Raw genomic sequence first — 14,180 nt, forward strand, 5'->3', positions numbered from 1 at the left:
CAGCGTATGTAGGAGGAGAAAATGCAAGAGACTGGACTTGGCAACCTATGGTAGTAGGACCAGCGTGGGGCGACAAGGCTGTCTATCAAGACATATGCACCCTAAACATTAGGGGCGAGAAATGGTCGGAAGAAGCGCACCGCACCGTATGAGAAATTGCAAGTTGAAATAGTGTTGTAAGCTCAGGCGGACGCTCGCTGTCATGTTCTTGACATGTTAAGGCTGTTGCTGTTGCATCACAGCTGAAGTTAAGTGGACTGTGGTACCGGTACAAGGCTGTGGCCCGCCTTGATTGGATAAATGATCAGATCATGTGAGAAAATGCTTAGCAGAACAAAATTCTTGATGATATGAGTGATATGGAAGAACACCAAACTGCTCCTAGATACCTTTCTGCTTTGATGAGTGACATCATCTGTAGGGCAAGGTAACACGAAAATACACATGCACGCTAGGTACCGACCTAACGTCGACACTAAAAGATAGCCATCACATGGCTAGGTCTAGATAGGCCCAGAAGCTCTTCTTCGAATGCTCACATCTCAGATTCATTATGCACGATACAAACCTACATGCGGGATTATAAAATTACTAGGGAGAGGGATATTTTCAATCATGGGATGTAGGATACTCAGGTCATATGGAGTGCCTGAGTCTACTCCTAGGCGAATGACTCGAACCCCCTGACCTCAACGTCTACTACCATATACGCATGAGTGGAGCTCTATAAGGTCTCGGTATGCCCTCTTGCGCTATGGATATTCTACTTGTATGCATCGCTCGCACTGCTTCTGCCTCTTCCGTAACACGTTTGTCATTTTCCCTTCGTCCGCCGTCCGCCACTAATGCGTTCGTATAGTGGCTCTTCATAAGGGAACCACTCCTCCCTCTCGACGAGAAAGTACATTCTGACCACTGTATATGCCGGTATAAAACGGCCGGGAAAGTGCCATAAAAGATCATCGTAAGTCTCCCTATTGTAATGAATTTGCGGAGATTCGGATGTTCGTGAAGTTGCGAGCTGTTCACATATTGGATGAGATCAAGTAACCGATTGGGTTTAAACGGAAAGATGCCGTTACTTGTGGCATCGTTGCCGTTGGTAACCCCTTGAAGACAATTATCAAGACCCCTCTCCACAAGGAACTGTCTGATCTCAAGTCTTGAAAGAGCAGCAGATATATGAACGATTTGCCAAACGCGAAGATCACCGAGGAATACTCTCATTAATATGGAGTTATTGGATTTGGTATCCGACAGAAATAAACCATAAGACGCAACTTAAGATCTTCAAATGACCGACAGTAAGTCGATATTAAGTTACGATTGTAATGGGCTGTTCAAATAGCTTGGGATCTTAGTTTCGTTCATCTGGTTAGAGTTATTCATGGAGATTTGCTAAAAATGTATTACTAGATGAATATTTAACGCAATTGAGCATGAGATCGTGTAGGCAGATGCAAGAGCGGCACATTAGATGACTGTGTCTGAAAAGGCAAGATCTTTCGGTAACAATATGCTTGGAGCACACTTTGACGACGCGCATAGTATTTCATTGACTAGTGGTCAGGTGGTACCGATGATGGCAAGACATGGTTAATCCATTAGGTTGTAAATGCAGTGTGCAGCCAGTTCGCTTTGATAGCTGCCCTCGTTTGCGTCGCCACGGGTTGAAGTGCAGATGTCAAGACTGTTGTTGGAAGCACCAATCGTCCCTATTTATGCCCTTCGCTGCTCTAACGAGGATACTAGGACCGATCTGAATTAGTCTCCATTAGCACAGACTTGCTAGATGATCATGAATCCAAACACCGATTTCGGATGGACATGACGTTACCGCTGGATCCCCACCAGAGAGCCTTGATTGTTTGTATCACTAGCACAATTCTGCTGCCAACTCATTACGGAGCCAATGCAACTAGATTACGACGCTCATCATCTACCAGCTATCTTTGGCTTGTATTATCAACATTTTTATTCCGAGCATTTTCGCCCTGGCCTTCCAATATCGGACTTCGCCACCATGGTCCGCTCGTAGAGCAGGACTCATTGGCTCAAACAATAATAGGCATTACTACCAATATGCTTGACTAAAGATTGACTGTCGCAAAAGAAATTACCTCTACTATACCTGCGTCAAACATAACAGCCAAAAACTACATCGACCTTCTTTCACCCGACGAATTGCTACTGTCCTCGTATATCTAATACACAGGAACATTGACTATTTCATGCATTCAGAGACCCATTAAAACATCTCCCTCGATGCCATCTCATGTCGTCAACTTGGAGGGGTCTACAGGATCCGTACGACCACCTTGTACCACTGTGGCCACATCTCACCACCCAAAACCCCGGACCTGGGCTCAGCTCCACCATAAACATGCAACCGTGAGCCAGGTACGCGTGATACAGATCCGCAGCACCCCTATCTCTTTCTAGCCACTATAACCTCCCATTCGCTCATTCTCCTCTCTCAGCTTCCCTTGCGCTCTATTTCGGTCTCTGCGTGTGCGAAACCGAAGGAACAGCCGAAGTTTCCCTGAGGCAGCAAACGGTAATAATTCGCAGCACTTGCAGGGCCGCGACAGCCTAGGTTCCGGACTTGATAAAAATGGGATGACGAATATGCATATGCATGTGCAGTTTGCCCGATGGGCGAACATGATGTGGCCTCTTCAAGCACTCAAATCGCCTGCTTGCAAAAGCGGTCCCGATAAAGCCCCCCCATTCAAATACTCGGTTTCAATGCAATCTCCGGACGTGAGGCTTGCTGTTGAGCGTCATTGACAATGTGTGACCGCCAAATTCAGTACGCAGATACGCTCGTTTCGCCGCAGAGTCAGGGGACGATTCTGATGATGCTGGCGTGGTTCTTTGCATGCCTACTCGTAAGGTTATCGCTACACTGCTTGTTTTCTGGGGACTGACAGCATCTTCTTCTAGGCTCTTTGCACAGTAACCCGAATTATTGCGAGATACAAATTGAGACGCCATCCACAATTTCCAGTATCCGACGATGCTATCGTTGTCACAGCCGCGCTATGTGCGCTGGGAAGCACGCTCGTCATATCGACTGCCGTCGACTCTGGCCTTGGAAAACTGCAGTGCCTTTTAGACTCGACTGACATCGACCGCATTCAGGTGAAGATCTTTGTTGCGACGATACTATCTGTACTAGCGCTTAGCATCCCGAAATGCTCAGTACTGATCTTCTTCTATCGGGTGGCCCACAGCACACTGCAGAGGATAGGAGTCGTCACCCTAGGCTGCCTGGTACTACTCTGGACCATTGCTGTCATCTCAGGCACTGTATTCCAGTGTGCAATGCCACAGCCTTGGACGATCTGGACGGGCAAGTGCATTCCCCTAGTAAGTACAGACACCTCTATTCTTCTCAATTTCCCTAACATGTAAAGGCCACATTCCACATCACCACCACAATCGCAAGCACCATCCTCGACACCACATTGCTTCTGATTTCACTGCAACTCACATGGACCCAAACCACAAGCTACCACTATAAAACCCTCGCATCATTCCTCCTTTCCCTCCGCCTCCTGTAAGTCCTCCCCCCGACCCCCGAAAACTCCAAACTCCAAACATACCAACAAAATACACTCAAGTCTCATCGCAACCTCCATCCTCACAGCAATCTATACGCCAGCCGCCTACTCCCGCACCACCACCCAAGTCCAAACCCTCTCCTACATCCCTTATGCTATCTTAACAATGACACACACCACCCTCGCCCCCCTCCTCTCATACACCCTTATCCTCACTCCCCTACGTTCCCTCCTCTCCCCTAAACCCCAGTCCCATCAACGCCACCACCACCACCACCACCACCACCACCACAAAAAAACCCCCTCAGACACTACCACCGGCAGTAGCACGACAACCACAACCCCCACCCCCACAATCACAAAAGAACCCCTCCCCTCCATTCAAGCCTCCATGTCCCATCCCAACTTGCCCTCACGCTCGCGCTGGAGCGGCGACGAGGACGAGTTGTTACCGGAGGTGCGGCTGCCGGTGGCGAAGCCGAGGGGGAATAAGCCCAGGAGGCCGCCGCGTCCGAGTGAGGCGCAGAGACCGGATTTGAGCATGTTTACTATGAGGTGTGGGGAAGGGGGAGGGGGGAGGCTGGTTACGAGGGTAGGGGAGGGTGTGAGGAGTGAGGGGGGGTTTTGAATGATGGGGTGGTGATTCTTGGAGGAGAGGAGGGGTGTGGATTGATTTGTTGATTATGGTCTTGGTTATGGTGTTTTGCATAATGTTTTCTTTTAATTTTTATTTTTATCATGCCTAGGTTGCGTAGGGTGTCTGTCTGATCATCTCGCTATTTAGGCCGACAGGTTGACTTCTCCGTGCATTACTGGAGTAGCCTGCCGAGACAACAGTGACTCCCATATACGAAGTCCGCAAGAGGACTCTAGTGATTTCGCAAAGAAGCCGCAGCAGATGCATTCCTCCACCAAGTTCCACTGCCTGCACTCAGGCATTCCATCTCCATGCCGCCCTCTCCCGTACGTGATCCTTTCTCCTGTCCTTCTCTGGTATGTATGAGTCTTATAACCACACTAGATCCTTCTGTTCCACGCGTTGTAAAATAGGTTTAGACTATCCCACAAAAATTAGCAAGTACGGCTCATGGTGTAGTTAAAGTTATCGCAACCAAGAGAGTACGGTGGGCCATTTCTCCAATCAAGAGAGTGCAGTCTCAGTGTTGACTGACTTTTAAGACTGACTATTCCATGATTAACATGAAGCCTCAAATTATTGCTGCTCAATTGACCATATTTGAAGCCGATGACATATGGTCGGGCGGTAGGTGTTTTGGAATATGAAGCCTCGATGACCATGCCCTCACCATTGATACAAATTTCGGGAATATGCGAGCGATCAGGTATTCTGTAGGGCCCTCGGATACTGCACCGTACCTTTCGTGTTCCGCAACGTTCAAAAGAAGCGGGTATAATTGGGCTTGTACCGTAGCAACTGGGATTGTTGAAGATATTCTCCAACTTCCTGCTCCACGAGAACATCCCAAAGTGATTTGTATAGTCGGCCCGCTGGCACCTTTCAATTGGCAGAGTACTAGGCTCATCGGCCATTTGATATTTGTCCGCAGATCAGACAATTTGGTTGGTGAATCTAGAACAAATTCGAATAGGATCATAATCCAGTTCCGGTTTTGGGTACCCCACGCAATAGAATCCAGGCGATCAAGTCGTTACACTCATGGTCATTTGTCAAGTCTCGGGAAAAGCCGTGTTGATCAGAGTTCATCCTGACTGTGATGTGCTTCATCTTGACGATTATGTTGCGTGTACACGCAGTACGGATTCCCGATCCAAACTGATGGCGTGGGTATCGATTGACATGCGTTGTGCCTAGATCCAGCCCGTTTCGTGTCCGTTTTTCGAAGTCCAGAGTTTCCGGCTCTGACACAGAAGTGTTTATCACTAATTCGAATGAGTACCGTATGTGATCTGGTAAGGCTTCCAATCCTGCAGAACATTCATCTAACAGTAACACAGAATCACTGGTGTTCTGTGCAGATCTTTTAAAGAGGGGCTCATAAAGTGATAGGCTTGCACGTCATACATATATTGTCAACGTTCGCATCCAAACAGGTTGCTTGAGCTTGCTGGCTCTCGCTGGCATCATTCCATGTGGGCGGTTGCTGTGCTGCGCCACAGATTGCGGCGTAATAGCCGGCACAGCCACAGCGCCAATCCAGATAGCCCGCAGGTGCAATGGGACATTTGTTGTTGACGTAGAGCGGAGTACGTTTAGCGCCGCGACTCCAGGAAAACCAGCTTGGCTCTCCTGGCGGGTTGCGCCTTCCATAAGAAGCGCCCCTCTATCCCTATCCTCTTGTCGTTCTCGGTACACAAAGATCGAAAGACGATAACCCCTCCTCTCTCTTCTCTCTCTCTCTCTCCCTCTCTCTCCCTCTCTCTCTCTCCTCCTGCTCCTCCCTCTCCCCTTACAGGCTACTCTTCACCAACATAATCACCCCTCTCCTCCAAGTCCCTCCAACGAAACCTCCTACCCTCTCCTCTCCACTGCAAAAACAGTATACCCCTCCGCGAGCACGCTATCCGCCATCATGAGCGGCCGTGGCGATCCTCGCTTGCTCTACACGGTTGGAGGCATCAAGGCCTACCACATCCAGCAAGGCGAAGAATCGTCCCTTACTCCTTCGGGCCCGCAGACGTTGTCGCTGTTGATGGTCCCTACCAGCTCGCCTTTCGCCGACCTCAGTAACACACGAGGCCAGAATGAAGCACCCGAGGAAGACTTCTACCTACACCTCAACCTCCCTCCAGAACTCGACCTCCCGCTCCCCGCGACCACGCAGATCTATCACCAGCCACCTCGAAGCTATCTGATCCCTCGCTGGGACTTGGGCCCTGAGAGCGGTGCATTCACGCGGATCGAGTTTCCCCCAATTGGCAAGGGCTCGACTTCCGTGACGCAAGAAGACGTGGACACATTTGAGACCATCTTGGCGCAATGTACCGCCTTTCTTGAACGTGCGCAGGCGCCGCCTCATGACAAGGGCAAGGGCGATATAAAGGCCTATAATCCCCAGGAGTACGGGCCTGGTGAGGGCTACGTCAACAGCTCAGGCAAGGGCGGCGAGGTAGTCCTCGTCGATGAGGAAAATGGCAGCGTAGTGGGGGAGTTGGCTGGCGGAGCGAAAATCTATGAAGACGCTGCATTGGAACAAGGCTCCAAGAGTGAGTGTTACCCTTCCCTCAGCATACTCCTAGCGCGCGCAGTCCACTCATGCTAACACAGGGCCAGACCCCGTCGAGATCGTAGTATCACAAGACGGTAAGCGCATCGATGTACGACCGCTAGACGACGACTATCTCGAAATGGCCCGCCATCCCGCCTACAAGGATTCGGGCCTTGTGCAGAACGCTGCTGCCGCTTCAAGGCTCATCGTCACGGGCTCCAGCTACCTCAGTAACATGATGGTCTCTGGTGCAGAGAACTTCATCAACAAGACCAGGCCAAACGAGAAGCCCATGGTCTTCCAGCCCGCGACCCACGAACGCGTGCGCAAGATCAACACACTCACGACTGGTGTGGCTGGCTATTCGGCCAAGACTGTCGGCCAACTCACAAAGTATGCCCAGAATGCTGCAGCAGGACTCGCCGGTCACAAGAAGACGCACCACAAGAGCCGGAATCCTGATGGCACGCCCAACGAGAATTACAAGCCTGGACTGCTCAACAAGTCCCTGATTGCCTTCTCCACCGTGGCAGATGGAATATCGCACTCTGGCAAGACCATTCTGACATCAGGTGGCGCCGTCGCCAGTGCAGCAGTCGGACACAAGTACGGTCAGGAAGCTGGTAGTATCACTAGTAATCTTGCTGGCGGCGTCAAGAATGTTGGGCTCGTCTACATTGACGTTACAGGCGTGAGCAGACGGGCTATCATCAAGTCTGTAGCCAAGGGCATGGTCGTCGGCAAGGTCAGAGATAAGAATGGCAAGGAGCAGACCGTCATGGTCGGAGGGGGTGATGGTGGCACAGTCCAGCCCAGCGATCTGAATCCTCAGTATGGCACCAGCAACACTGGTGTTGGCCCTAGTATTTCGAATGCCGGGCCAGCGGGTCAAATCTCGTTTGGTGGTCCGCCTCCCACGTATCGCACTGGCGTTGGTGAGTCGATTGAGGGTCAGCCCGCGTACTACCCGCAGGAAAAGAGGTGAAGTAGCTCATGACGCACGATAAAATTATGAGGCATGACATTACGAAGTAATATTGCAGCACGACATCTTACACGTGGTGGGGGGAACGAGAGAAGTCATGCAGGTTCAAAGAGACACGCCATGTTCGGCGGCGGAAGGGGAATAGAAATACGCTTTTATATCGTCACAGTCGTCGGTAAATTTTAGATGAGATACAAATTTATCTATAAAGTACTTCAGCATGTTGCTCCTGTCCTTGAACACGCTGGCCGGTGCTTCACTCAGACAGAGTCTCAGTCTTCCTCGTTCTACTTGCTCTCGTGATGTCGGTAGACGACATGCTCGTCCGCCAGACCCGAGCCGGGCAGCCTCCTACGTCGTCGACAGCAATCTCCGCCATCCCGCATGCATGCATGCGTGAAACATGGCAACCTGCTCACTTCCAAAGCCGATCAAAACCCTGAGTAAATCTCCGACGACATGCATGCTACAATATGTACATAGGGTACCGTGCGTCGAGCGAGGCCGCAAGGGCAGACATCCGACAATATAGCACCTGTTATCAGCATGGATGTGCATTATACACGCAGGCCTAGGAAGGGGGGGCATCTAATCAAACACCCAACAGTCTAGAATCGTCATAACATCTGCATTATACCGCAGGGTCCTGGGGTGGAAGGTTACAACTGTATACCTACTGTATGTACACAGCGTAGTCAGGACTCTCTGACTCTGTCCGTGCCTGACGTGCGTGACGTGTGGTGTGTTGACGTGCATACAGATCGTGGCGTGCACTGTACCTGTGCCTGTGCCTGTGCTGTAGGTACTAAGTATATGTAGTATGCACACACAGTACTGTACTGTATACTGTATACGCCCTCGTGATGTCCATGCTGGCCTTGCGGAGGTTTCCATAGTCCTTGTTCGGTTACAAAATGGTAGTACCGGCACATACGTACGCAATGTATCGTACACAATTTCTGCAGGGGCGGAGTACATACGCAAGTCCTGCAAGGGGTGGGGAAGGGGTTTGTACAGTGGGTTTCGCGGGGTTTTTTGGAGAGTGGGGGGGAGGGGGCAATGAGAGTCTGGCCAAGATACACGTCTGGGTTGCACCGGAACATGCTGCTGATGCCAAGCGGAGCGGAGTTTCGCGGAGTCTTTTGCACTTCTTCGTCATTCTTTTTTGGCCGGGGGTAGTCGGTTGGTGTTCTCTCGGTATCTGCATTTCATCTGGATGGAACTTGGAGGCTTGGACACAACGCCGGTTACAGAATTTAGGTTCGGAAGGGTTCGGGCTAGGGCAGGGGTGTCGGTAGGTGATATTTGGTATCGGTGGGTTGCTCTAGGATAAGGTTTGTGGGTGTGTAGGTATGTAGATGGACGGCTACATGTGGATATTAGAATAGTAGATACACTAGCTAAATGATCAACTAGCCAGCTCCACTGTAGTGCACGTAAGGGCAAATCACGCATGAGTCGTAGATACGTTCCCGGTAGAGTAAGTTGCTTGTGCTGCGGCCTGCGGATTCGGAGGATAAGGAGTAGTCTGGTGTGTGCGTGTCAGGAGGAGGAGTTTGTCATGATCGGTGAAGGGTGGGGGTGTTTGGGTGGGGGTGGGGTGGGGGGGGGGGAGAGATTCGGGGAGATTATTCATTTTAGGGGACTGGGGCGAGGCGAGGCGAGGCGAGGTTTGGGGGATGGATGGGGGGATCTACGAGTACGTGCTGGTACGTACTCTAAGGGTCTATCTACCTGAGTTTGGAGTGGGGTGTAGACTGGAGATGGAGGGTGAGAGGTGGTGATGAGAGTTAGGGGAGGGATGGGTGTGATTCAGGGCGAGGGAGAGAGAGATGTGTGAATGACGTGTAAGGCTTCTTTCTGCTTCTGTTCTTTCGCTTCATTTCTCTTTGGCGTTGGGGAGCGTTGGAGGCGATCGCGGAGGGGCCGCTTGAGTTAGAGAGACCGAGGTTGGAGGACGAGGTGTTGGAGTACATGTGTAGCCGACTAGGAACATGGCTGCTGTGTATAGAGATGGTATAGTAGTACTCTAGTTGAAGATGATGGGCGATATACTGGACCACGATCGCAAGTACTTGTAGTAAGATGCGATAACACTCATGAAGCTAGCTAGCTTGCCACCTGTCAATGTACAGTACGATAGTAAACAATACACTCTCAACAAGAACGCGTCAGAACGCAGTACATATTTCCCATCAATCTGAAGGAAACACTCGCATCCGATCCAACCGAAATACCACCCTACATTCCCCTGTCGTACCTCAATCCTCCCGTCATCCTCCCGCCATCCTTCTACCTAACCAGCCTCACTTCTCCCAAAAGTGGGCCCTGCACGCCCATCATCCACACATCCTCACGTCATCTGCCCCATCCACCGCTCCAACAGCAACAAACCAGCACCGAAAGCAAAACCCACCCATTACAACGATATCCCTCCAGTTTCAGCGCACGTGTGTCTTGTTATCTCTCGATCACAGGAAAATCAGGGCGTCTTTGTGGAGCGCTGTCGGCAGCTGATGATGCGGTAGGTAGGTAGTGTGATGCGGGGTGCAGGTTGTGTGACATGGCGGAGGGGATTCGTGTTACTTTATCTACCTGGCATAAGAAGCGGGACTGTTTGTATAGGTAGAAAGGTGCATGAGAGAGTAGCAAATCGATCATTACTCCTCCATCATCTCCTCTTATTCCAACCTATTTTTACTCCCTCTTCACTTTCTCGGCGGCGTACAAGTACTACACCACAGCCGCGGAAAGAAAGCTCCTCATTTCCTACGGTAAATCGCCCACGAGCAACGCACGAAAAATCTCGAATCCAACACAACAGCGCAAATGATCTCCCTCCTAGGTGTCCTCGGCGTCGTCCTCATCACCGGGCTGAAGCTTACAGCACTGGGTCTGACATTCAAGTGGATGACGCAATAACATCTTCCCCGCCCCCTCGGCCGGCACTTCTACTATGATCTACAAAAAAAAAGCGAAAAAAAAAAAAGACAGCCGGAGACACAGGAAAAAGAGCCGTGTCGTACCACAGCACCAACCAGTTCAACAGTCAAGATAGTAAAGTAGCAAGTAGCAAGTAGCAAAGAAAAGAGAGACAGCAAACTTGGCGCCATAGCCCCACTGTAAGACGTCAACGAGCCTCACAAGTCCAAACTACCCCGCACATACCATATACTCTATATATAACGCAAGGCTGTGAAAACACCACGCAAGAGATCAAGTCCAAACCGCCAAACAAACACGAAGCGAAAGAAAGAAAAGGAAAAACACTCCCACCTCCAACCCCAACATCCCCCGCCCCCCAAAAAATGCCCTATCCCCCTCCCCCCTCCCCTTTCACAACCATCCCCATCCTCTCCCTCCGCACCGCCCTCTCCCCAACCACCAAACCCGCCTTCCTAAGCGCGCTGCGCTCCGCCCTGCTCAACACGGGCTTCTTGTACCTCAGCGACACGGGGCTGCCGGAGAGTCTGGTGGGGGCGGTGAAGGCGCAGTGTGCCGCTTTTTTCGAGGACTTGCCGGTGGCGGAGAAGGAAAGGATTGAGATGAAGCGTGTGGCGAGTTTTTTGGGCTGGAGTCGGGTGAGTTTGTGATTTTTTTTTGTTTATTGGAGAGGGGGAAAGGGAGGATAAGGGGGTTTGTGTGATTTTGATGGCTTTGTTGCAACTGTCTTTTCCATGTATTTTTGTGTCAAGCGCCTGGGTTGCTCTGGCCCATCTATTTCACAAGACAGTTGGCATTCTCACATCTCATATACACATTGAGAAAAACAAAGGGGGGGTTTGATCCAAGCAGTCTATTAAACTCCGTCCTACCCGCCATGCCTTGAAAAAAAAAACTGTCTAGAAAACGCGGATGGATGCATGATGGTATTACGATGCCAGACCAAAAAACAAGGAAAAAAGAAAGAGGACCCGATAAAAAAAAAGATGAAGACAGCAAGCCGTTGAAAGATCTCAAGAACGACGAAGGAGGCAAAGAAAGGGGAGAGAAAGAAAAGAAAAAAACCTCCCGTTGCCAGAAACTATCATACAAGAAGAAAAATCGTACCCATGCGCCGACAAGAATAAGAAATGGAAGAGAATCTACAACCAGGGTATCTCTCGAAAAATCTGCAGACATACTCGATATACGCCGCACCATGCTTGCTTTCCATTTCTCGATGATCGTTTCCCTCCTTGTCTGTTCTTTCCTTGATCCCCCTCTTCTTCCCTGCCTGTACTTATAACGCGACAGTCATTATGAAGATTGAAGAGAAACAAACCAGGATAAAGCGCATAGGCTAACTCCCATCCCCATCACCCTACACGCAGATCGACAATGAAACCACAGCACAGAACCCAGACCATCGCGAACAACTCGATCTCTCGACGCCCCACCCCATACCGGAGCCCTCTGCACCACTCTATCATAACCTGCTTGCGCCCAACCAATGGCCGTCCGCACAGCACCTTCCCGCCTTCCGCCCCGTCTATGAAGAATACATGCAGCGCATGTCGGACATTGCCACGCTCTTCACGAGCCTGATCGCCGAAGCCATTGGGCTGCCGGCCGATGCATTCGACAAGTTCTTCGACGCGGATCAGCAACACAAGCTCAAGATCGTCAAGTACCCGGAAGTGGATGTTCCGGATTTGCCGAGCGGGGCATCGGAGGAGTCGAGGAAGGCCTGGGAGATCAGGCGACAAGGCGTGGGTTCACACAAGGATAGCATGCTCACCAGTTACTTGCTACAGGCAAGCAACCAGCCCGGCTTGCAGGCGCAGAATGCAAAGGGCGAGTGGATAGATTGCAAACCGATAGAGGGCACCCTGGTAGTGGCAATTGGGCAGGGCATGGAGGCCTTGACGGATGGTGTCTGCGCCTCTACCACCCATCGCGTGCTCAGTCCACGCAAGGGTGAAGGAGCACGGTACTCTGTTCCCTTTTTTCAAGGCGTAAGCTATGATGCCAAGTTTGAAGCCATGGACGTCCCCGGGGACGTTCTCCAGCTGCGGGACGAGGCGCGTACATGGCGCAAAGACGACGTCGAGTGTGAGTTCGCCCGAGATTCGGTACTAGCAGCGTGCAGGAGATTGGGGTGTGGACGTGGTTCGTTTCGCTGACCCCAGTCTAGTCACGTTTGTGAAGGGCCGATGGGGTCATCTCGGCGAGGCAACGCTTATGAACAGGTAAGCCATACACACAGGAGGCGCGACTGGCGACGTTGAAACCATAGTGGGCTATGTGCTGACACTTTGTTTTACTACCGTGTTTGTAGAGTGAAGAGCCACCCCGACGTTGGCGAACGCTGGTAGTAAGTAATAGTCTCTCTCTTGTCTGGGGCCGTCGAGGCCTAAGGTTGCACGTGATAGATGGCTGACTTGCGGGAACCCAACGTTTTAGCCCAGAACTCCTGAAGCAGATCCGCGCAGATCAAGCAGCCACGGCATAGAGATACGGCAGTTGTACTATGGAGGCGTCATAGCAGAGCAGTATGTAGGGTATGGGTAGTGCACTGTAGGTAGTAGAGTAGTAGGTACTACCATGGTAGCAAGTGCAGGTAGTAGTAAGCAAGCTGCAAGCCAGCAATATTGGACATGGAAGACAGAACAGCTCCGAGGGTGGAAGAGGAAGAGAAGACTCGCGATTCCTTCCCTACGTACACAGCACTCTCTCTACGCTCCAAAGGCACATGCAGCGGACCCGTGTCGGTGTGATGGGTATAGGAGTACGGCCAATGGCAGATTTGGATTCGAGGCGACAGTGAATGCGGGTGGACAGAGGAGGCATGGGGGAGTGCGGTGAAGGGAGCGCCTGACCTGTCCTGGCGGAGTCTGTTTCCTGACATGGCATGGGGCGGTCAAGGCTGGCGATTGGCTGGAACTGGCTGGGATGGGCTAGGCCAAGGGCGGCCTGCCATTGGGCTACGGAGACCGGGGCCATGTATCCGGGCTGCGGGACACCTGGCCTAGCGCGGCTTGGCAATAGTGAAAAGGAGTCTGCTCAGTGCTGGCCTCGGTCTCTTCGGCGGCTTTCTGTCCTGACGAGTACACACTTGCACGCGCATACAACACACAGACAGTACACACAGTAGTGCACCCGTTCTCCCGCCTCTTCGGTTGACCGGTCCTTCCACGCCACGCCCCGGAAATGAGGGTGCTGCGCTATCGATAGCTGCCGCCTCCATACATTCGAGCTTCATCGTTTCATCTTCTTCTGGGAAGCCCTCGCACGCAAGCGCCACGCGCCTACATGGTCGACCGAGTGCGCGTGTGGAGCGGCAAGCCACGTTGCTGTAGCTGGAGAGGGGTGGGGGGAAAGGCTGCGCTTGTCCTGGCCTGACCGCTCGGTTGTTTGGCCCAATGCGGACACCATCTCGGACAAAGTCGAAGCGTGCTTTGGGCCCCACGTCACCCCCTCCTCCTCAACGACGAGCTTTCTTCGAATATTCCTTTGCTT

General features: G+C 51.5%; 4 protein-coding genes across 4 annotated transcripts; all 4 read left to right on the forward strand.

The window, feature by feature from the left end:
• Nucleotides 1-1,931: 1,931 nt before the first annotated feature.
• Nucleotides 1,932-4,527, forward strand: IAQ61_001030 (uncharacterized protein; the record flags this gene model as incomplete). The annotated part of the gene is made up of 5 exons (XM_066094934.1): nucleotides 1,932-2,891; nucleotides 2,947-3,372; nucleotides 3,420-3,562; nucleotides 3,627-4,121; nucleotides 4,404-4,527. Coding segments are annotated over exons 1-5 (1,287 nt in total), but the record flags the coding sequence as incomplete, so codon positions are not given.
• Nucleotides 4,528-4,757: 230 nt separating this feature from the next.
• On the forward strand, nucleotides 4,758-5,297 carry IAQ61_001031 (uncharacterized protein; the record flags this gene model as incomplete). The annotated part of the gene is made up of 2 exons (XM_066094935.1): nucleotides 4,758-4,830; nucleotides 4,903-5,297. 2 exons carry the CDS (start codon nucleotides 4,758-4,760, stop codon nucleotides 5,295-5,297), a joined length of 468 nt encoding a protein of 155 aa, XP_065955243.1.
• A 490-nt stretch (nucleotides 5,298-5,787) lies between these two features.
• On the forward strand, nucleotides 5,788-8,004 carry IAQ61_001032 (uncharacterized protein). Its single transcript, XM_066094936.1, has 2 exons — nucleotides 5,788-6,752; nucleotides 6,820-8,004. The coding sequence occupies exons 1-2, from the start codon at nucleotides 6,119-6,121 to the stop codon at nucleotides 7,737-7,739; spliced, it is 1,554 nt and encodes a 517-aa protein (XP_065955244.1). The 5' UTR covers nucleotides 5,788-6,118; the 3' UTR covers nucleotides 7,740-8,004.
• A 3,043-nt stretch (nucleotides 8,005-11,047) lies between these two features.
• IAQ61_001033 (uncharacterized protein) lies at nucleotides 11,048-13,173 on the forward strand (the record flags this gene model as incomplete). The annotated part of the gene is made up of 4 exons (XM_066094937.1): nucleotides 11,048-11,320; nucleotides 12,053-12,773; nucleotides 12,856-12,910; nucleotides 13,125-13,173. 4 exons carry the CDS (start codon nucleotides 11,048-11,050, stop codon nucleotides 13,171-13,173), a joined length of 1,098 nt encoding a protein of 365 aa, XP_065955245.1.
• Nucleotides 13,174-14,180: the final 1,007 nt, after the last annotated feature.

The sequence above is a fragment of the Plenodomus lingam genome (assembly GCF_022343315.1).
Source record: "Plenodomus lingam strain CAN1 chromosome Unknown contig_11, whole genome shotgun sequence".
Classification (NCBI taxonomy): domain Eukaryota; kingdom Fungi; phylum Ascomycota; class Dothideomycetes; order Pleosporales; family Leptosphaeriaceae; genus Plenodomus; species Plenodomus lingam.